Genomic DNA, 21693 nt, shown 5'->3' with positions numbered 1-21693 from the left:
GGAACCCTTGTCCACTGTTGGCAGGAATGTAACCCTTGTCCACTGTTGGCAGTGGTGTAGCCACTGTGGAAAACAGTATGGTGGTTCCTCAAAAAATTAAAAATAGAATTACCATATGATTTAGCACTTCCACTTCCAGGTATATATCCAAAAGAATCGAAGGCAAGATCTTGGAGAGATAGTTGTACAGGCAGTCATGTTCTTAGCATTATTCACAATAGCTAAAATGAGAAAACAACTCAAGTGTCCGTCCAAGAATGAATGGGTAGGCAAAAATGGGCTATATAAATACATGGGAATATTATTCAGCCTGGAAAATGAAGAAAATTGAAATATTCTACAACATTATACCACTTGAGGCATAATGCCACTCACAAAAAGATGCTGTATGATTCTACTTCTATGAGGACTTAGAGGTAGTCAAAATCTTAAAGACAGAAAATATAATGGTGGTTGCAAGGGATAGGGGGAAGGGAGAGTGGGGAGTTATTATTTAAAGGTATACGGGGGGTGCCTGGGTGGCTCAGTTGGTTAAGCGTCCTACTTCGGTTCAGGTCATGATCTCATGGTTCATGAGTTTGAACCCTGCATCAGGCTCTCTGCTGTCAGTGTAGAGCCCAGTTCAGATCCTCTGTCTCCCTCTCTCTGCTCCTCCCCTGCATGTGCTCTCGCTCTCTCTCTCAAAAAGAAATAAACATTAAAAAAAAATAATAAAGGTATAGGGTTTCAGATTTACAAGATGAAGAGAGTTACAGGGATGGATGGTTGTGATGATTATACAATGTGAATGTATTTAATGCCACTGAACTGTACATGTAAAAATGTTAAGATGGTAAATTCTATGTGTATTTTACCACAATAGAAGAAACAGATAAACAAGTACGTAAAGCAAATTGAACCCCTTGTGGTAAAATTTCTGCATTATAGACCTTTTACTCAGCAAGCAGATAATAGTAAGAAGAGAAAAAAACTGCAGTTCATTAGCTTTGGATTCCCATAGCTTGATCCAGATATTTTATGCAACACATCTGTAGAGTCCTTTCTTTGTAGTTTATTTCCTTTATAAATTGCTGTGGTCTAAGTACATTAGTTCACACTGACCCCAAAGAAAATATTCCAAACAGATTTGGAAGTTACTTGGTGTATCAGTTAGGATACCTTTAGCTGACTCATCTGGATTGGACAATAAGTTAAATGTATTATCTCACTTTACAAGTCAGGCAAGTGTCAGAGTTTATTGTGTTTTTTCTATTGCTCTACTTTGCCATCCTTAGGATCTGCTTCATCCAAAGGCATGGCTCCTCATGGTCATATGATGGCTTTCAACAACTAGGCTATGTGTTTCCCTGTTCACATCTGACGGAAATGAGACAGACAGCTGTAGATGAGAGTCTGTTAGGAAGGAGGAAGATCTGAATGCCACAGAAATGGCAAACTTTAGGATGAGATAGAATAATAGCAAAGTGCTGTGCAAGTTATCCATAGTTTTTACCATTACTTTAATCTTGGCTTTCAAACCAACTTTTACAGGAAGCTGAAAACCAATTGAATTCTTTTGCAATCTGGGGCACCTGGGTGGCTCAGTCGGTTAAGTGTCCGACTCTTGATCTCAGTTCAGGTCTTGATCTCAGGGTCATGAGTTCAAGCCCTGCGTTGGGATCCACACTGGGCGTGGAGCCTATTTAAAAAAAAAAAAAAAAAAAAGAATTCTGTTGCAGCCTATCTGTTGAGATTACATTCATGTAATTAGATCGATGAAACCAAACCTATAGGAAAGTCCTGGATATCTACTTATGTTTATATATTGGTTTTCTCTGAATTTCCCACAGAGCTATGAAAGCAGCAAGATGGCGCTTCCTGGTGTAGACTGAGAGCAACTTAACATTGTATATCTAGCGATATATTTGCCACTAAGACACATTTCCCTTCCATAGGGGGTGTATTAGTTTAAAATATGAGTTTCTGGAACCAAGTTTGATTACGATCCATCTTTTACACAGAACAGGAGCTCTGAGAGCACACTTTGTCTTATTTCTTTCTTATGCTGCAGTGAAAGAATGTCAAGGGAAACCCCCAAGGCTGAACTATACCTAAGAACACATAGTACTACTGCTCTGTCTCTTGGGAACGGTTACTAATTGCTCTATCTCCTCTTCAGATCAGTGAGGTTGTAATGTCCTACATGAAAGGTGCACCCCACCTTGTGGTGGTCCAGGGTGTGGTAGGTAGGGGAGAGGTTTATAAACTTCCCTGTTGATGTTCTAATTGTCTTCTTAAAAGATTTCAGTTTTTAATTTTTATTATTTCTTTTTTTAAACGCTTTATTTATTTTTGAGAGAGACAGTATGAGCGGGGAAGAGGCACAGAGGATCCAAAGCAGGCTCTGTGTTTAAAGCAGTGAGCCTTACGCGGGGCTCAAGCTCACGGAACCGTGACCTGAGCCGAAGTTGGATGCTCAACCGACTGAGCCACCCCGGCCTCCTAGTGATTTCATAATGAATGATGTGGGAAGGGAAGTAAGTTGTCTGCGTGAAGCTATTTTATTTGGATGATAGGAGTATTGGTAAAGTGGAATTAGGGAAAGTGGCCAAGAAGAAATAGTGAACAGCATATTCGCAATAGCTAAAAGGTAGAAGCAACCCAAATGTTCACCAACAGATGAAAGGGTACACAAAATGCATTGTATACATACAGTGGAACATTATTTGGCCTCAAAAAAGGAGATTCTGCCACACGCTACTTGGATGAATCTACTTATGCTTAAAAAAAAAAAAAGTCAGACAAAAGGATAAATATTGTTTGATTCTTCTTAGGTGAGGCTCCTAGAGTAGCCCACAGTCATAGAGAAAAAGTTGTCAAGCTAAGGATAGAAGGAAATGGAAAGTTATTGTTTAATGGATCAGAGTTTCATGAGGAAGATGAAAAAATTCTGGAGTGGATAGTGGTGATGGTCACACAACAATGTGAATGTACTTAACTATACATTGTAAAAGGGTCAAAATAGTAAATTTTATGTATATTTTACCAAAGCCTTTTTTTAAAAAAAAGAAGAATTGGGCACCTGGGTGGCTCAGTCGATTAAGTCACATGACTTCAGCTCAGGTCATAATCTCATGGTTCATAGGTTCGAGCCCCACATCAGGCTCTGTGCTGACAGCTCAGAGCCTGGAGCCTGCTTCAGATTCTTTGTCTCCCTCTGTCTGCCCCTCTCCCACTCATGATCTGTCTGTATCTCTCACAAAAATAAACATAGAAAGAAAGAAAGAAAGAAAGAAAGAAAGAAAGAAAGAAAGAAAGAAAGAAAGAAAGAAAGAAAGAAAGAAAGAAAAAGAAAGAAAATCAATGATTAAAAAGTAAAGATTTGACTAAAATCATTCATTTGATTTTTTCATTAAGCAAATATTGGAGCAAGTGCTGTTTGCCAGGTACTAATTTAGGTCTTTGGTACAATGATGCATAAATCAGATAAGGTCTTTGCTTTCATAGAGCTTATGATCTCATAAGGGAGTCAGACTATATATGGGAAAAGACAGACGAAGAAATAAATCTTACGACTTTATGACTGTGGCAGGTTCTGTAAAGGAAATGAATAAGGTGAGATGAGAAAGTGATAGGGAATGTCACTGCATACAAGGAGTGGTGAGTGAAAGCCTCTCTGAGCTAAAAATGAACCAGCCATGCAGAGAACAGAAGAGAGCTCTAGGCACAGGGAACAAGTAGGGTCCATGAGTACTTGATCTGTTCAGAGAACAAAGCAGCTGTCCCAAGAAAGAAGTGAGTGGTGAGAAAGGAAGGCAGAGAGGTAATGGTAGGGAGGTGACATTTATTGAGCTCCTACTATGTGCCCAGCACTGTTTAAAGTGTCGTTTTTAAATTTATTTATTTATTTTGAGAAGTGAGAGAGGGACAAAGAGAATCCCAAGCAGGCTCTCCACTGTCAGCAAAGAGCCTGACATGGGGCTTGAACTCAAGAATGGTGAGATCATGAGCTGCAATCAAGACTCTGATGCTTAGGGGCGCCTGGGTGGTGCAGTCGGTTAAGCGTCCGACTTCAGCCAGGTCACGATCTCGCGGTCCGTGAGTTCGAGCCCCGCGTCAGGCTCTGGGCTGATGGCTCGGAGCCTGGAGCCTGCTTCCGATTCTGTGTCTCCCTCTCTCTCTGCCCCTCCCCCGTTCGTGCTCTGTCTCTCTCTGTCCCAAAAAAAAAAAAAAAAAGACTCTGATGCTTAAGTAACTGAGCCACCCAGGCACCCCACCATATTGCTTTGACATCCATGTCAGGAGCTCAGAGGAGAGGTCAAAGCTGAAGTTGCACATTTGGGAATCATGAGCGCTAGAAAGCATTTAAAGCCATGGAACTAGATTAAAGCCATGGACAGCTCAAGATTAGGGGAGTCCAAATCACAGGACCAAGAATAGGGAGATGAAAGAGAGATGACAAGAGGAAGGGTGCCTGGGTGACTCAGTCAGTTAAGCGTCCTGGGTCTTGATCTCAGGGTCGTGAGTTCAGGCCTTGTGTTGGGCTCTGCACTGGGCATGAAGCCTACTTAATTGAGAAAGAGAGGGAGAGATGAGAAGAGAAAATAGGGCATTGTTAACAAAAATGCTCGGTCATTTGCGCATTTGATCATTTGTTATCTTGGGAAAAATGTGTTTGCTGGTTCAGGGCCAGAACTGCCTGATTGGAATCCATGTCAGTTAAGAAATAACTACTATTGCTGCATTTTTTTCCTGAAAGGTCCTATCAGGTAATCTCTGAATTTACCTGATGTCTTAGTCTGCTCAGGCTGCTGTAATAGAATACCATGGACTGGGTGGCTTAAACAGACATTTCTCACATTTCTGGAGACTAGAAGTCTGAGAACAGGGGGCCAGCGTAGTCAGGTTCTTTGGCGAGTGTCCTGATTCACCCAGACTGGGGTCCCTTTTTCTTGCCCTATTCTCACATGGGGAAAGAGGTGGAGACAGACAGGAGAGATTTCCTGTCTCCTCCTTTTATAAGTGCATTAATTCCATCACAAGGGCCCCGCCCTCATGATTTGATCTAACCCTAATTACCTCCCAAAGGCCCCACCTCCTAGTAGCATCACATTGGGGATTGAGGGTTCTAACATAGGAATTTTGGTCGGGACTAGGGGGATAGAAACCTTTAGTCCTTGGCAGCTAGGTTTTAAGAATTAACAGTTCTAGCTTCTGTAAATACCTTGGCAGAAAGGGGTGGGTTGTTTTGTTTTTTTTTTTAATGTTTACTTATCTTTGAGAGAGGGAGAGAGAGCGCGAGCAGGAAGGGAGCCGAGAGAGGGAGAGACGGGATCTGAAGCCAGTTCTGTGCTGACAGCAGTGAGCCCGATGCCAGGCTCAAACTCACAAACCATGAGATCATGACCTGAGCCAAAGCTGGATGCTCAACCGACTGAGCCACCCAGGTGTCCCGAAAGAGGTGTGTTTATAAGAGGTACCTGATTAAAAAATTCTGGCTGGCTCAGTCAGTAGAACATGCGACTCTTGATCTCAAGGTCATGAGTTGGAGTCCCACATTGGGCATGGAGATTACTTTTTAAAAAATGAAAATAAATGGTTGTTTTAAAAAAGAAACAAAAAAAATGTTGTTTAAAAAAATTCAGAAAGTTATTTATGGGTTATATAGCATAACTATATATGGGTTATATATAGATTTCCCTTCTGAAATCATCCTGAAGATTGCTTAATAGGTAACACATTTGATGTATTTTAGAAACTTGACAGCATGTACGGGGGTATGTGTGTGTCTGTGTTTTCACTTTGGGGAATATTTTAAACAGATATTCCTTTAGGAATACTAATGATCTTTGTCTCCTTTCCTTTGGAATCAAAACTTCCATGGGGCGCCTTGGTGGCTCAGTCACTTGGGTGGCCAACTTTGGCTCAGGTCATGATGTCGTGGTTCACGAGTTCGGGCCCCACGTTGGGCTCTGTGCCCTAGAGCCTGCTTCAGATTCTGTGTCTCCCTGTCTCTCTCCCCCTCCCCTGCTCGCACTTAGTCCCTCTCTTTCTCTCTCTCTCAAAAAAAAATTAAATAAGCATTAAAAACAATTTTTTTTAATTAAAAAAAATAGTAACCTCCTAAGCATATAAATTCTCAAATTTGGTAAAGATAGTTAATCAACTAACCAAATTAAAAGAAAACACATCAGAGAAAGTCTTTCCCAGTTATTTCCCCCTCTAGAATTTTTTAAACGTTTATTTCAGTTATGTCCACACCCAATGTGGGGTTCGAACTCACAATCCTGAGGTCAGGAGTCGCATGCTCTCCCAACTGAGCCAGCCAGGCGCCCCTCTCCTCTAGAATTCTAATATGTACCTTATAACAAGCAGGTTAGATTTTTCTAAAATTTTTTAACGTTTAGTGGACTCTCCTCCTTTTGGCAGCAGTAGGGGTAAGGAGTGGAGGAGGGGTGATGTTTAAATTTGTAGATACTCATCCGGGTTCTCATGCCTTTGTACCTAGTGTGAGCTCTGCCTAGAATGCCATCTGTCATCAGATTTGTCTGTCTTTCAAGACTATGTTCAAATGTTACTGAACCAGAAAGGCATACGTGCCATACGTTTTGTTCCCCAGCATTTCATATGTATGATAACACTGCAAATGTAGTGAAGTGAGTAGTGTGTTTTGCTCTCCTCTACTAGCTCATGAGCTGCTGAGGACAAGACCTAAATCTGTATCTTAATAATTAGAGAAGTGGATTTTGGCTTTTTAGTATTCACAGCACCCTACCCAAAACAAAAAATGTTAGTGGCGTACTGTAAGCAAATCCAAGCCTCAAAACCGCACTCCGTTCAGCTATAATTACAAGGCAGTCACCTCCTCATTGTGATTTTTCATAGTGCCAGTAAAATCATGCAGTGGTAGCTCTTCAGCAACATGAATTGTCTCTTACATATCCTAGTTTCCAGAAAATGTATTTATTAACCGGAGAGAAACATGGTAAGGCCAGGAGACCATCAGATTCTCAGCATTTTTATTTGCAGCTGAAGTTCTTTATTTTCAGGGCTCCAACATGGAAGACAGTGACTTGAAATTTGGCACAAATTTCCCAAAGTGGCCGTTTTCCCAGAGCACTGTTTTGTGTAGTCCGCTTCTTTGCCTGCGTGGCACCTAAGGCTGGCACCCTGTGAGCGGTGCATGGGTTTTGTGAGATGGGTTTTGTGAGATGACCTCATGTATAGAACTACTAATGGGCTTGTTTGTTTTTTAAACATTCTAAGGTAAGATAAAGGACACGCAATTGTTTCTTTTTATTATTAAGTTCTCTGATTTGCCTGAAGAAGGGACATATTTTATCAAGGCTAGGATGCCATCAATTATGAGATGCATTTCAGTTTCTTAAGTGTTATGTCTTTAAAAGTCTGGAAGTAATGTCCACTGCTCTTAAAAAACTATTTGTTGTCAAATTTCTGTCTAGCGTCCTTTACATATTTACTTCCTTGAGAAGGGGCAAAACACTACTGAATTTCCAGTAACTTTTTGTTTTTCCCTACCAGTTGCTTTTCGACTATATGATTTGGATAAAGATGACAAGATTTCCCGTGATGAGCTATTACAGGTAAGTGGGAGAGCTGCCATGCATGCGAACAACTGTTGGGGCCTCTGCCTGCTTACTCTTTTGGGCAGGAATTGTTTTCTTTCAGTAAGCATTTATTTGCCACCTGCTGGTGCAGAATCCTGTCCTAACTATAAGTCAGAACCAGATGACCTGGGGAAACTTGAAATGGCTCATTGAGTTCTCAAAGACAGATGTCTCTGCTATATAAAAGCTAACTAAATGTCTTTTGGGTGCTGACCAGCAGAGCTAAACTATGCGAGATGGTCTAAGTCAGATAGTTCAATTATTGTCACATCAGCTTATTGACATCCAGGTAATTCTGATGACACTTGGGTAAATGCTGCTGTCTCGTCTGTCCTTGGCCTTGACATAACAGTCAAGGAGCTATTGCTGGGCCGGTGTACGCTGAGCCACCTGCTCACTGTCTTTGCTTCTGAAGACAATTCCCTGTCTTTGCACTAGCAGTGACTACTAGCATTTCATCCTCTTAGCATTGCCCTCCTCTTCCCCTCCCCACCTTCCTTAAATACACAGTTAGAGGGGAGAAAGTTCTCCTTTTCTCTTTTCTTTAATACTTACGAATCTGGAGGACCCTAGGAGGCTAACACATTCAGGAATTTCCATGAGGAGATTTCTCTATTTCTAGATACACCTAAAAAGTAAAGTGGTTTCCACTCACCCTGAAGTAAATCTGAACTCAATCAGTGTCCTGAGAAGTCTTCTAAGCTGAAGATTACTCAGGCCAAATTAAGGACCAACCCAAGGTATTTCTATATTTCTATGTCTGAGCACAAAATTCAAAACAGTCTGCAGGTCAATGTTAACGTTCTTTGCTTTTGAGTTGGGGATATCGTTCTTCAGTGAGAAGAGTTTATTTAAAATTGCTATATATGGGCTTCTGAGTTCTGAGGAGAAAAGGCAGAGGCAGTTGCTCTATAGTTGAATGTTTTCATCCTGTGGCCCAGATCTGGCTGCCAGAAAGATTTTTTGGAGTGGTGGGTTGATTTATTTTCTATTATTAGGATTTTTAAAAAGCCAGAGGCAGGGAGTGGGGAGATCATATGGCCAGAATGCCAGTCAGTGCCACCAGAGTGTTCCTCAGGACCAAACTGACTTGAGGACAAATGTGTTCATGAGCTGTCGAGATGACAGAGAACTAGTTTTACCCTAGCAGGAAGAGGATATGAACATGTTACCAAAGTGAGAAGAAAACAAATTTCATCTTCCTGGACACTTCCATGTCCAAAATATTTGGTGATATGCAATTTTTAACTATTCATTCAGTGGATATTTAAAAGTTTGTGGTGAGTTTATCCTAAGGGAAGACTGAGTGGTTGTTTTCTAGTATGATTTTTATAAAAAGTCCTGGTTGAACTCTTGGAGATGACAGATATGTTCATTATCTTGATCGTGGTGATGGTTTTATGTGTGTCTACATATGTCAAAACTTAACAGATTGCACGTTTTAAATATGTATAGTTTATTGTATACCAATTATACTGCAATAAAGATAGTTGCTCTACTCATTTTATGAGGCTAGCATAACTTTGATGTGAAAACCTTATAAAGACTGCATAAGAAAATTACAGGGATACCTGAGTGGCTCAGTCAGTTGAGTATCTGACTCTCGATTTCAGCTCAGGTCACGATCTCATGGTTCAGGAGTTGAAGACCCATGTCAGGCTCTGTGCTGACAGGGCGGAGCCTGCTTGGGATTCTCTTGTTCTCTGTCTCTCTCTGCCCTTCCCTCCCTCTCTCTCACTGTTTCTCTCTGAAAATAAATAAACAAACTTTAAAAAAAGAAAAGAAAGTTACAGCACAATCCCTTTCATTCACATAGATGTAAAAATCCTAAACAAAATATTGACAGATTAAATCCAGCAGTGTATAAAAAGGATACTGGATTCTGGCCAAGGTGGGTCTATATCAGGAATTCAAAGTTAGTTTAAAATTAGAAAATTAAAAGGGGTGCCTGGACGCCTGGGTGGCTCAGTCGGTTAGACGTCCGACTTCGGCCCAGGTCACGATCTCACGGTCCGTGAGTTCGAGCCCCGCGTCGGGCTCTGGGCTGATGGCTCAGAGCCTGGAGCCTGCTTCTGATTCTGTGTCTCCCTCTCTCTCTGCCCCTCCCCCGTTCATGCTCTGTCTCACTCTGTCTCAAAAATAAATAAACGTTAAAAAAAAATTTAAAAAAAAAAAAAAAAAAAAAAAGGGGGTGCCTGGGTGTCTCAGTCTGTTAAACATCTGACTTTGGCTCAGGTCATTATCTCTCAGTTTGTGAGTTCGGGCCCCACATTGGGCTCTGTGCTGAGAGATCAGAGCCTGGAGCCTGCTTCAGATTCTGTGTCTCCCTCTCTCTCTGCCCCTCCCCTGCTCACTCTCTGTCTCTTTTTCTCTCTCTTTCAAAAATAAACATTAAAAAACATTTTTTTAATTAGAAAATTAATATACTTTGCCATATTAACAGATTAAAAAAGAAAAATCGGTCTTTTCCACAGAATAAAAGCATTTGACAAAATTCATCATCTATTCATGATTTTTTTTAATTTTTTTTTTTTAATTTATTTATTTTTGAGAGGGAGAGAGACAGAGCGTGAGCCAGGGAGGGGCAAAGAGAAAGGGAGACACAGAATCTGAAGCAGTCTCCAGGCTTAAGCTGTCAGCACAGAGCCCAACATGGAGCTCAAACTTATGAACTGTGAGATCATGGCCTAAGCTGAAGTCGGACAGTTAACCAACTGAGCCACCCAGGCACCCCTAAATCCTTTTTTTAAATTTTAACGTTTATTTATTTATTTATTTTGAAAGAGAGAGAGCACGCACACATGGGAGGGAGGGAGGGAGGGAGGGAGGGAGGGAGGGAGGGAGGGAGGAAGAGGGGGGTGGGGAATTCCAAGCAGGCTCCATGCTGTCAGCACAGAGCCCATTGCGGGGCTTGATCTCACAAACTGTGAGATCATGACCTGAGCCCAAAATCAAGAGTCAGACATTTAACTGACTGAGATACCCAGGCATCCCCTCCCCCCCCTTTTTTTTTTTTTTTAATTTTAGAGAGAGAGCAAACAGGGGAGAGGGGCAGAGGGAGAGAGAAAGAATCCCAAGCTGGCTCCACCCTCAGTGCAGAGCCTAGTGCAGGACTCCATCCCATAACCCTGGGGTCATGACCCAATCCTAAATCAAGAGTTGAAATGGAGAGTCAGATGCTCAACTGACTGAGCCAGCCAGGCACCCTCATTCATGATTTTTTAAGAAGTCATAGAAAGTGCTCGTTTTGGCAGCACATATACTAAAATTGGAATGATACAGAGAAGATTAATTAACACGGCCCCTGCATGGATGACATGCAAATTTATGAACCTTTACATATTAAATTAAAAAAAAAAAGACATAAAAACAGATAGAAGGGAGCTTTCTTACACTGATGAAAGGAATATACAACAAACCTTAGCAGATATTAACCAAGTGGGAATAATGAAAGCCCTGTTTGCTAATGAACTTCCAACTACAGCCCTCAGTGGCACTGTGGATAGCTGACTGGGCACAGAGGCCTGGACGACTACATGGGCCACTGGTCGCTGGGACCTGGATCAAGCCACTTCTAGACCCTCTTGTTCTCTTGAACAGATTGTATGAGTGATTCCTCAGACAACACCACTCCTATCCCCACAGAGCACACATGCTCAATGCAGTTCTCTAATTCTAAAAATAAAACACCTCAGGAATAATTGGACGCAGATCTGAAGAAGGTGCTATTTGAGGATGAATTTTTCTAGTCAGCCACAGACGATCAGGGAAGATGGCAAATGACTTGTCCATTTATTATTTTTGCCAGGATTGCCTCTTTCTATTAATCCTTCAATATGTACCCCAATTTGGGGTACAATTTGTACCCCAAACGTACACCTTCCAATTTTCAAGAATCAGTTTGTGAAAAGAAATAACCAGTGTTGATGCAAATCCATATTTCAGCTCTTTTTTTAAAAGTCTGTGTCATGAGATTGGATAAGGATGTAAGAGGTGGGGGAAAGGAAGGCTTGTGAACAGCTGGGCTGGAAGGCCTTTCTTTCCTGTGGAAAAGCTCAACTCTTATCTCTGAAGACAGAGGTGGCTGACTACAGTAATGTGAGGCATCACAAAAGCACCCTGTCCCTCGTTTCATATCACTACGGTTGCTTATTGTGCTTAAAGTAGCAATTTCCAGAGTATATTTATGCCCTAAAGAATTGAGGAGAGGGGGGTTCTTGGTTATGTGTGAAACAAATTTGGTGAAACAGTGTTCAAATTCTCTTTACTGTAGCCCTTTAAATATTTTTGTTATTTTTCTCAAAAGAAGGATTTAGTATTTAAGCCTTCAAAGGTCTTTATGTTTCTTGGTTACACTTGAGAAATAGCTGGTTTAATATAATCCACTGCTTCAAAGAGGACTACTACATTCCAATGGGGTTCCTATTAAGCTCCACCAAACTGACTTAAACCAATAAGGAACTAGTTTGCCTCATGCAATAAGAAATCTTGGGATAGATTATCTGGGTTGGTGCTGTACCTGAGTGACGTCCAGGAATCAGGCTTCTGTATTCTTGCTCTGGCATGCATAGCAATACGACTTTCACCTCATAGTCGCAAGATGGCTGCTATGCCACGAAAGCATCATATTTATATTCCAGACAGGAAGAACGGGAAGAGCAAAATGCAAACGACTCTCCCCCAGTAAAACTTTGCCTTCCTATCCAGTGACCTTGCCAAAGAGTTCTGCTCACATCTTTATCTAGAATGGCCTAGATGAGAAGACAAGGGTTTCAGCTTTCTGGCCGTTGTATTTAAGGACATCAAAGGAAAAGAGGGTGGGAGTGAATTTTCCTTTAATCTTCATAAAAGAGTTCCCCTGACCCCCAAGTCTCCTGTAATTCCTGGCTCTTGGTCTTGCAGGTGCTACGTATGATGGTCGGAGTAAATATCTCAGATGAGCAGCTGGGCAGCATTGCAGACAGGACCATCCAGGAGGCTGATCAGGATGGGGACAGCGCCATCTCTTTTACAGAGTTTGTTAAGGTCAGTCAGTCACCTCTTGGTTTGAAAATGTTGAAAAGCTTTAAAATTGTTGTACAGGAGGGAGGGAGAAAAACATTCAGATAAGAACTTGGGACAGTATCACCTCTTTTGACCTGCATAACTGTAATTGGGTTTTGTTTTGTTTTGTTCTTTCCAGGTTTTGGAGAAGGTGGACGTAGAACAGAAAATGAGCATCCGATTTCTTCACTAAAGGACTGAGACCAAACTGTTCTTGCTTTTGAGTATTTAAGAACTGGAACTTGAGAGTCCTCCTCACCACCAGCCCCACCTCCACCCCATCATTCCACCTTCTCCCCAAGTACTACTGCTGTTGCATGAGAACCCCAAATACGGTCTGTCAACACAAACCTGCCTTTGGTGTATAAACAGGGCATTACAGAATGGTACACCCGTCTATTTCTGTTCAGTATCATTCGCCAGTTATCTCCATTTCTAAATACCATCTCCCCTGGTTTGCTGCTGAATGCCACATGTCCATCCAGTCTGAGAAAGTGAGAGAGGGACTCCTGCCAAGAACCAACCAGCAAAGCTCTTTCACTGGATGTAGATGAAACCGTGCTGCCTTCCCTCCAGCCAGGCTTTGGCATGCTCCTTCATCTTTTTTTTATATCTTTTTTCATCCCTCGCTTTCTACCTCTCTCTCACCCAACAGATCATTCACTTTGTCTTTCAATCTCCCTGCTTTTCTTTAAGCTTCAGTCCCTGTGTTCTACTTGGCACCCTAAACTATGCCTGTTAAATGTATTTCTCACTTGGCAGGATAGTGCAGTGGTCTGGCAGTTTTTGTCTATCTTCATTCTTAAATGGGTCTCTGGGATGTTGCCTCTCCAGGAGGTTTTCCATAACCAACATTTCTCTCAGAAAAATGATCATCTCTGGTCCCCTGCACTCTGCTCTGTCATCAAAGGGCCGTTGGTTGGGGATGTTCTTCTTGAAAGGTAGTGGCCTTGGTGAGAGGTGTAGAGCCAAGTGTGCTAGGTGGCTTGCCCAGGTCGCTCTACCTCTGGCCTCTGATTATCAATATACACACCTACGTGGCTACTCATGTTAGTACAGTGTTGACTCTTCAGAAAATAGCCATATGCCTGCAGGTTTGTTTAGTTTGGGGGCATCATCACCACCAGAATGGCTGCTCTGCCAATATGCTTGGGGCCTTTCTCATGGCTTTTTGAACAAGGAGCCTGGGCATTCTAAAAGCCTGGTATGTCCCCACTTCTGCAGCATGGTTTATGCCTCAGTGTTATGTGCCCTGGAATGTTTTTCAATTCACATTTCCAAACTGGAAGATTAGTGTAATGGAAGTGCCTAATTCATCCCAGTCCAAGAGATTTAAAGGTTATCTTCAGTGTCTTGATGTTTTGCACAAAATCCTCTCTGAATTTTACCGTTGGCAAATATTAATGCTGGAAGCCATAGTCGGCTCCTAAAAGAGGTCCAAAGCACTGAATGTATTATTATTAGCTACCTGGTTACGTTGACTTCCTAGCTCCTCTTGTAAATCACTAATATCTTGGAAACAAGGAGTCTGGCACCAGTGGCACGACCTGAAGTGGCATTACAGGCTTTTGCATGAGCCAGAGCAACTTCTCTGCCTATCCAGCTTGGTATCGACCTGTCTGAATCAGGCTGTTGTCATCCTAACATCTGTTTATGAGTCTTTATGTCTATATATCTGCCCTTGGCCGATTTTCTCTGACTCATTGATTGCTTGCTTGCTTGTTTCCTTGCTTTGGAAGGCTATCCAAGAAGGGAATTGCTTAAAAACAGAAATGCTGCATAGGGATTGGGAAGGGTGGGAAACAGGAGTGGCCAGGCTGGATGACTCAAGTATAAATGACTGAGAAATTCTTAATGAAGTATCGGTCTAACTTTGTGATCAAGTGATGTATTATAGGAAATGTATAAAAGGGAAGAATTTGCTGACACTGGTCTGTTAGAGAGGTACTTCAGAGGCTCCTTGACTTGCATATTTAAAGTTCCTAAGTTTATGGCTTTTTCCTCCTTTTGGCTGTATAGCAAACTGTTTGAATCCACGGTTGTGCCTTACTGTTCCATTAAAATTGTATTCTTTGATCCATCAATAAATACTTGTGGTTAAAACAAAATAACTTGATTTTGTCCATGTGTTTCTAAGAATTTTATAGAACTCAGTCCCCTTCTTCAAGTTTGAAATCCCAAACCGTGTTTCCTTTATTCAGGTTTACATCTGTACTATCAAATGCATGTTTGCTCTACTGCTGCCTGGGCATAGGATGTGGGGACATTCACATCCTAGGGGTGTGTACTGTGTGTCTCTGGGCACAGCTTTGTTACTTCAGTCACTTTCCATTCACTCCAGGTAGGATTCCACTTCTGTTCTTGACTCCTTGGCTTTTTAAATATAGAAAAGACCTCTAAAAGTAGGCTGTATGTTTATTGCATGATATTAAGTTGTCCACCCCCTCATGCCTGTGCAGCCTCAGTGACGTATTATACCCAGTTGTTGTTACACGGCTTTTCATATCTTTTAAGACTCAGTGACTGCTTCGTCTGTAGGGTACGAATATCTCTTTTTAGATTTAATGGCATGCTACAGGACCCAAAGTAGTAATGATAGCTGGAATCAATCATACAAATTCTAACACAATACCCTCTTGTCCTTTCCCATCCCTCTGCCTCAAAAGTTCATTCCAATGACTTGCACGGTGTTTAAGTTTTGTTTCATGTTGAATCTAATGTTAGGATTCGGTGAAAGTGCAAAATAGATGAAGTGACCGTTTTGGAGAAAACTTAATGTTACTGATCATGGCCATAGGAACAGCAGTCTTGTGGCTACAGTAAAAAATAGTATGCTGACAACCAGGAAGGGCTCCTGACAAAGGAGACCATATAAAAAAACTAAATAGCTCAGTAAACAGTCCTGTGTAGACTAATCCTAAATAGGTCATTAACCCCGAAGGCATTGCAGCATCAGTTTATAAAAAAGACCTCAAGTCATTAAGAAGGGTCTAAAAAGTGCTAGTTTTTATGGGTGTAAACTTCAATAAAATGGAAATTAAGTGAAACATCACTGATAATAAAAAGAAATTTTTAACATTAATTCATGGCATTCAGGCTATACTTGAATCTATGTGCTCAATACTATGTGCCCTGGTTGAGCTCAGTGACTCCTGTCTAATTTTATACAGATGTCGTATCTCTTTCCTTCTCACTTTTGAAAAAGAAATGGTTGATAGTGACATCAAATGGTGACATGGGTTAGAGGCTTATATCTGCAAACAACTGTATAGATTATGGAGAGAAAGCATTATTTTCCATGATGCTGAATTTCTTGAGGGTAGGAGTTGTGGTTCTGCCAATAATGGAAGAGAAAATTTCTAGTAGTTATTAAAATATTCTCTGCAGAATGACAGCTGGGAGAAAGGTGACATGGAGACTTCCATGATTTTATGAAACACTTTTTTAATGTTTTATTTATTTTTGAGAGAGAGACCAAGAGAGACAGAGCATGAGTGGAAAAGGGACAGTGGGAGAGAGAGACACACACAAAATCCAAAGCAGGCTCCAGGCTCTGAGCTGTCAGTGCAGAGCCCGATGCAGGGCTCGAACCCATGAACCAGAAGATCATGACCTGAGCTGAAGTCAGATGCTTAGCCGACTGAGCCACCCAGGTGCCCCTTTATGAAACATTTTCTAAGAACTGACTCAATTTCTGAATAAAACTCATTTTTAGAAGAATGCATGTGCTAAATTTTGGATGTATTTTGTGCTGCCTGCTGCCTCTTCCTGGCAGATGTAGAGACAGAATCACAAATCTGGGGTAGCATACAATGTGTGTGTGCAAAAAATAACTGTATTCTGTGCACTCCTCACCTGTGCCCAGGAGTTCTAATCTATGAGATATCATAGATATTGGGGGATGGCTAGAGAACAGAAAGAGGCAGATATCAGCAAAGTTTGCAAAAGGGGAAAAGAGAAGATTTCATTAATGATCCACTCATCTGTTTGACATTATTCCCTGGGAAAATTTTATTTTACTTTTTATTATTTTTTTAAGGTTATTTATTTAGAATCTCTACATTTAATGTGGGGCTTGAACTCACAACCCTGAGATCAAGAGTTGCATGCTCTACTGACTGAGCCAGTCAGACACTGCTATTCCTTGGGAAAATATTAGAATGTGTCATTACGTGGTTTGTGAAGACCTGGAAAAGAATTTGATGGTAACCAGGGTGCTGATGTGTTTGGCAAATAATTGAATATGCCAAATTATTCTCCTTCCACTTATTTCAAACAGTTGTTAAATTTATACATCAGATCAATGAGATAAATAAGTATTTATATGTTGAAGATGGAGAATATTTGATTATATTATAGTTGTATTTGAAGATGGTAGTTGAATAATCATGCACCAAGAATCTAAAAGATCATTGTCAAAAATAAATAAATAAATAAATACCGGTGTTAAGAGAACATTTTTCTTTTTCGGGAAAGAGAAGAACAAAATTGGAGGAATCACATTTCCCAGTTGAAAAATTTACTTACTACAAAACTTGAGTAATCAAAACACTGTGTATTGGCATAAGAATAGATTATGGAGAAATGGACTGGAATTGTGAGTCTAGAAATAAGTCCTCACATATATGATCAATTGATCTTTAACAGGAATGCCAAAACAATCCAATGGGGGAGACAACAGTCTTTGGTATAACTGGGGCAACTGGATACCCTCATGCAAAGAATAAAGTTGGATCCCTACCTCACACCATTAAAAAAAAAAACAACAAAATCACCTCAAAATGTATCCAGTCCTAAGTGTAAGAGCTAAAACTTACAGAAGAAAATATAGGCATAAATCTTTATGACCTTGGATTAGGCAATGGTTTCTCAGATAGGACACCAAAAGTACAACAAATAAAAAGTAGATAAACTGGACATCATTAAAATTTAACGGTTTGGTGATTCAAAGGACACCATCCAGAAAGTGAAAAGAATGGGAGAAAATATTAGCAAATCATATCTCTGATAAGGGACTTGTACTTACAATATATAAATTACAACTCAGTAGTAAAAAGACAACCCAATTGTGGAACCCTGGAGCACTGTTGGTAGGAATGTAATATGGATGCAGTTGCTATGGAAAACAGTATGGCAGTTCCATAAAAAATTAAAAATAGGATTATCAAACAATCCAGAAATTCTACTTATCAGCATATGCCCAAAATAACTAAAAGCAGGATCTTAAAGAGATCATTCATATACCCATGTTCATAGTAGCACTTTTCAGAATAGCCAGAGGTGGAGACAACTTAAATGCCTCTTTTTTTTTTTTTTTTTTTTTTTTAAATTTTTTTTTCAACGTTTTTTATTTATTTTTGGGACAGAGAGAGACAGAGCATGAACAGGGGAGGGGCAGAGAGAGAGGGAGACACAGAATCGGAAACAGGCTCCAGGCTCCAAGCCATCAGCCCAGAGCCTGACGCGGGGCTCGAACTCACAGACCGCGAGATCGTGACCTGGCTGAAGTCGGACGCTTAACCGACTGCGCCACCCAGGCGCCCCAACTTAAATGCCTCTTGACACGTAAATGGAAAAACAAAACATAGCATATACATACAATGAAATATCATTCAGCCTTAAAAGGGAAGGAAATTCTGACACATGCTATAACATCGATGAACCTGGAGAATATTATGCTAAGAAATAAGTCAGTCACAAAAGGGTAAATACTGTATGATTCCAAGGCCTGGATGGGAGATTGGGGAGTGACAGCCAGGAGGTATGGAGTTTCTTTTTGGAGTAATGAAAATATTCTAAAATTGTGTTGATGAATGCACAATTTTGTGAGTATTCTAAAAGCCATTGTATTGTACTGTTCAAATGGGTGGATGGTATGGTATGTGAATTATAGCTCAATATAGCTGTTTAAAATAAAAGATTTAAAATAAAAGTATTGGATTTAAGGAAAATCTGTCATGCCATGCACTTTTCTATCATCCAATCCTTTTCAGCATCCAAGGACAAAGACATAGAAGTGTGATGTTTACTAATTTTTTTAAGTAACATAAAGCTGTAAAAATGGTTAATACAAGTCCCTCCATGGAAGAATAGAGACTAAATCATCTTAAGAGTTTGTGTTCAATCAATAGTGGCTAATATTTATGTGGCATTTACTATATGCAAGGTACTGTTCTGTATGTGTGACAGATGTTAACTCTAATCCCCACAGCAACCGTAGGAATCAAGTTATCATTATTATCACCATTTTACAGGTGAAGGGATTAAGACACAGAGAAGCTAAATGGTTTTTTCCCAAGATCAAAGTCACACAGCTAGTTAGTGGTAGAGTGTGGATTCAAGCCTAGGAACTCTGATTGCAGAGTGGATACTCTTAATCATTTTACTCTCCAGCAATCTAGACTTTTTTTTTTTTTAAGGTTTAATTTTTTAAGTAATCTCTACACCCGACATAGGGCTTGAACTCACAACCCCGAGACCAAGAGTCACATGCTCCTGACTGAGCCAGTCAGGCAACCCCAGCAATCTAGATTTTTAATAACCATAAATATCAATTCCTATATTTAAGCCAAAAAGAGAGATGGCAAGAAAGAGAAACCTATGTATTAAGTTTTATTTATTTAATCACTACATCCCTTGTGGAGCTTAAACTCACGACCCAAGATCAAGAGTCATATGCTCTTCCAACTGAGCCAGCTAGGTGCCCCCAAGACCATCACCTTTTAAGGTCATTGACAAACTGATGTATTCCCAAGGAACAATGTGGCAAGGGGTTCAGGACAACTTACTGTCTTGGGCAATTGTAGGAACCGAGGCTTTAACGTAGAGAAAAGAAAATAAAGTAGCTATATCCAGGTAGTTAAGGATATATTCTTGAAAGGCTCTAATGTTATTTTTCTAGATGACAGAATTAGGTAGTCTAATGTATAATTTAAGAGCATAGACTTAGGGGGGAAAAAGAGCATGGACTTTGGAAACTGATTAGGTGGGTTCAGATCCTGGTTCTGCCCCTTAATCAGGCACATGAACTTCAGCGATTCACATATCCTTTCTGTGTCCTTTTCCTCAACTGTTAAGATGATGATGATCACAGTATCAACTTCATGGGTTGTTATGAAGATTAAATGAGTGCCTGACACATTAAGCATTATATATAAGATTTATTAACAGTGGATGGAAGTGGTAGGTTTATAGGTTCCAACTTGTTGTAAGGAAGAATTTCTTTTTTTTTTTAATGTTTATTTATTTATTTTTGAGAGAGAGGGGAGGGACAGAAAGAGAGGGAGACAGAGAATCCCAAGCAGGCTCCATGATGTCAGCACAGAACCCAACACAGGGCTCAAACTCATGAACTGTGAGATCATGACCTGAGCCAAAGTCAAGAATCAGACGCTTAACCAACTGAGCCAAGCATGCAACCCTAGAATTTATTTTTTAAATTCAAATTTATTTTTTAAAGTAATCTCTACCCCCAACATGGGGCTCAAACTCATAACCCCAAGATCAAGAATCACATGCTCCACTGACTGAGCTAGCCCAGTGCCCCAAGGAAGAATTTCTTAATAATTATAATACTATTCAAATGAGGAACAGGATATTGCCAATACTAGTGCATTCCCTAGCCCTTAGTTGCTAGAATTGCTTAAGGAAAATCTTTAATGAACATTTTTGTCAGGAATCTTGCAGAATTACTAAATTACAACAGAGGTTTACCCAGATGATCTTGAATTCCTGCCTAATTGGTTCATAACATAATTACTACGTTCTCCATGTATATATAACAGTATCTTACAAAAGTAGTTTTTATTTTTATTTTTGTTTTTGGTGTGTGTGTGTGTGTGTGTGTGTGTGTGTGTGTGTGTGTGTGTGTTTGTAGGAACACACATAGGTATATCTGCAGAATTTTTAAACATGAAGGACATGATTGTTAGGAAGAGGAAATAAATGAGAAACACTCTGTATAATACCTGTTGACACTATTTTATGGTTTTGTATTTGGTTCTTTTCTATTTGCCAGTGCCCTAGGAAGAAAACTATCTATATTGGGGAATGATTTTCAAAATATTTTTTAGCTAGTACTACACTGATCTATCAGAATGTACGGTTAAAGCTGAGTCCCAGAGATCCTCTGCTATGCTGGGCAGTAAACCCTTCGGTTGCTGATAGAAGGTATGTTCGGGAGAGTCCTGAGTGTAAGAGGAGGCAGGCAAGGAAAACTTGGGTTTGGGACAATGGTACTCTAGAGCAAGTGTGGAAGCATTTTAATATTTTAATAACTGAGCTAAATATCAATCGACCCTGCCAATATCCTGGATTGAAGAGACTATCCTAGGGGTACCTGGGTGGCTCAGTTGGTTAAGCATCCAACTTCGGCTCAGATCATGATCTCACTGTCCATGAGTTTGAGCCCCACACTGGGCTCTGTGCTGACAGCTAAGAGTCTGGAACCTGCTTTGGATTGTGTCTCCCTCTTTCTCTGCCCTTCCCCTGCTCATGCTCTGTCTCTTTCTCTCTCAAAAATAAATAAACATAAAAAATAAACAAACAAATAAAGAGACTACTCTTTCCCCAATTACTTATCTTGACATCTTGGTCAAAAAGACTATGGGGTGCCTGGGTGGCTCAGTCAATTAAGCATCCAACTTCAGCTCAGGTCATGATATCCCAGTTCGTGGGTTCTTGCCCCACATCAGGCTCTGCGCTGACGGTAAGGAGCCTGCTTGGGATTCTCTTTCCCTCTCTCTCTCTCCCTTCCCCCACTCACACTTTCTCTCTCAAAGAAAATAAACTTTAAAAATTTGACTATAAATCGAAGGGTTTGTTTCTGGATCCCCAAATCTATTCAATGGATTCTGTAGTCCTATCCTCATGAATATTACACTGTCTCAATAACTATAGCTTTGTAGTCAGTTTTGAATCTGGTAGTATAATTCTGACTTTTTTTTTTTTCAAAATTGTCTTAGCTATTCTGGGACTTTTATATTTCATTATACATTTCATGATCAGCTTGTTAGTTTCTACAAAAAAAAGAGTGCTAGGATTT

General features: G+C 40.4%; 1 protein-coding gene and 1 non-coding gene across 2 annotated transcripts in view; both read left to right on the top strand.

Annotated features, from left to right (window-relative positions):
* Positions 1-14761, top strand: part of CHP1 (calcineurin like EF-hand protein 1) — a 46335-nt gene extending 31574 nt beyond the window's left edge. Inside the window, exons 5-7 of the mRNA XM_007081677.2 lie at positions 7522-7583; positions 12510-12632; positions 12790-14761. Coding sequence (XP_007081739.1) covers positions 7522-7583; positions 12510-12632; positions 12790-12843 — 239 coding nt within the window. The 3' untranslated portion in view covers positions 12844-14761. The remainder of the gene's footprint in view (positions 1-7521; positions 7584-12509; positions 12633-12789) is intronic.
* On the top strand, positions 10846-10954 carry LOC122239817. The gene has a single exon (XR_006219201.1). It is a non-coding gene; the product is annotated as a U6 spliceosomal RNA (small nuclear RNA).
* Positions 14762-21693: the final 6932 nt, after the last annotated feature.

The sequence above is a fragment of the Panthera tigris genome, chromosome B3 (assembly GCF_018350195.1).
Source record: "Panthera tigris isolate Pti1 chromosome B3, P.tigris_Pti1_mat1.1, whole genome shotgun sequence".
NCBI classification, from domain to species: domain Eukaryota; kingdom Metazoa; phylum Chordata; class Mammalia; order Carnivora; family Felidae; genus Panthera; species Panthera tigris.
The sequence above is the reverse complement of the archived record's forward strand: the minus strand, read 5'-3'. Positions and strand labels throughout refer to the sequence as shown.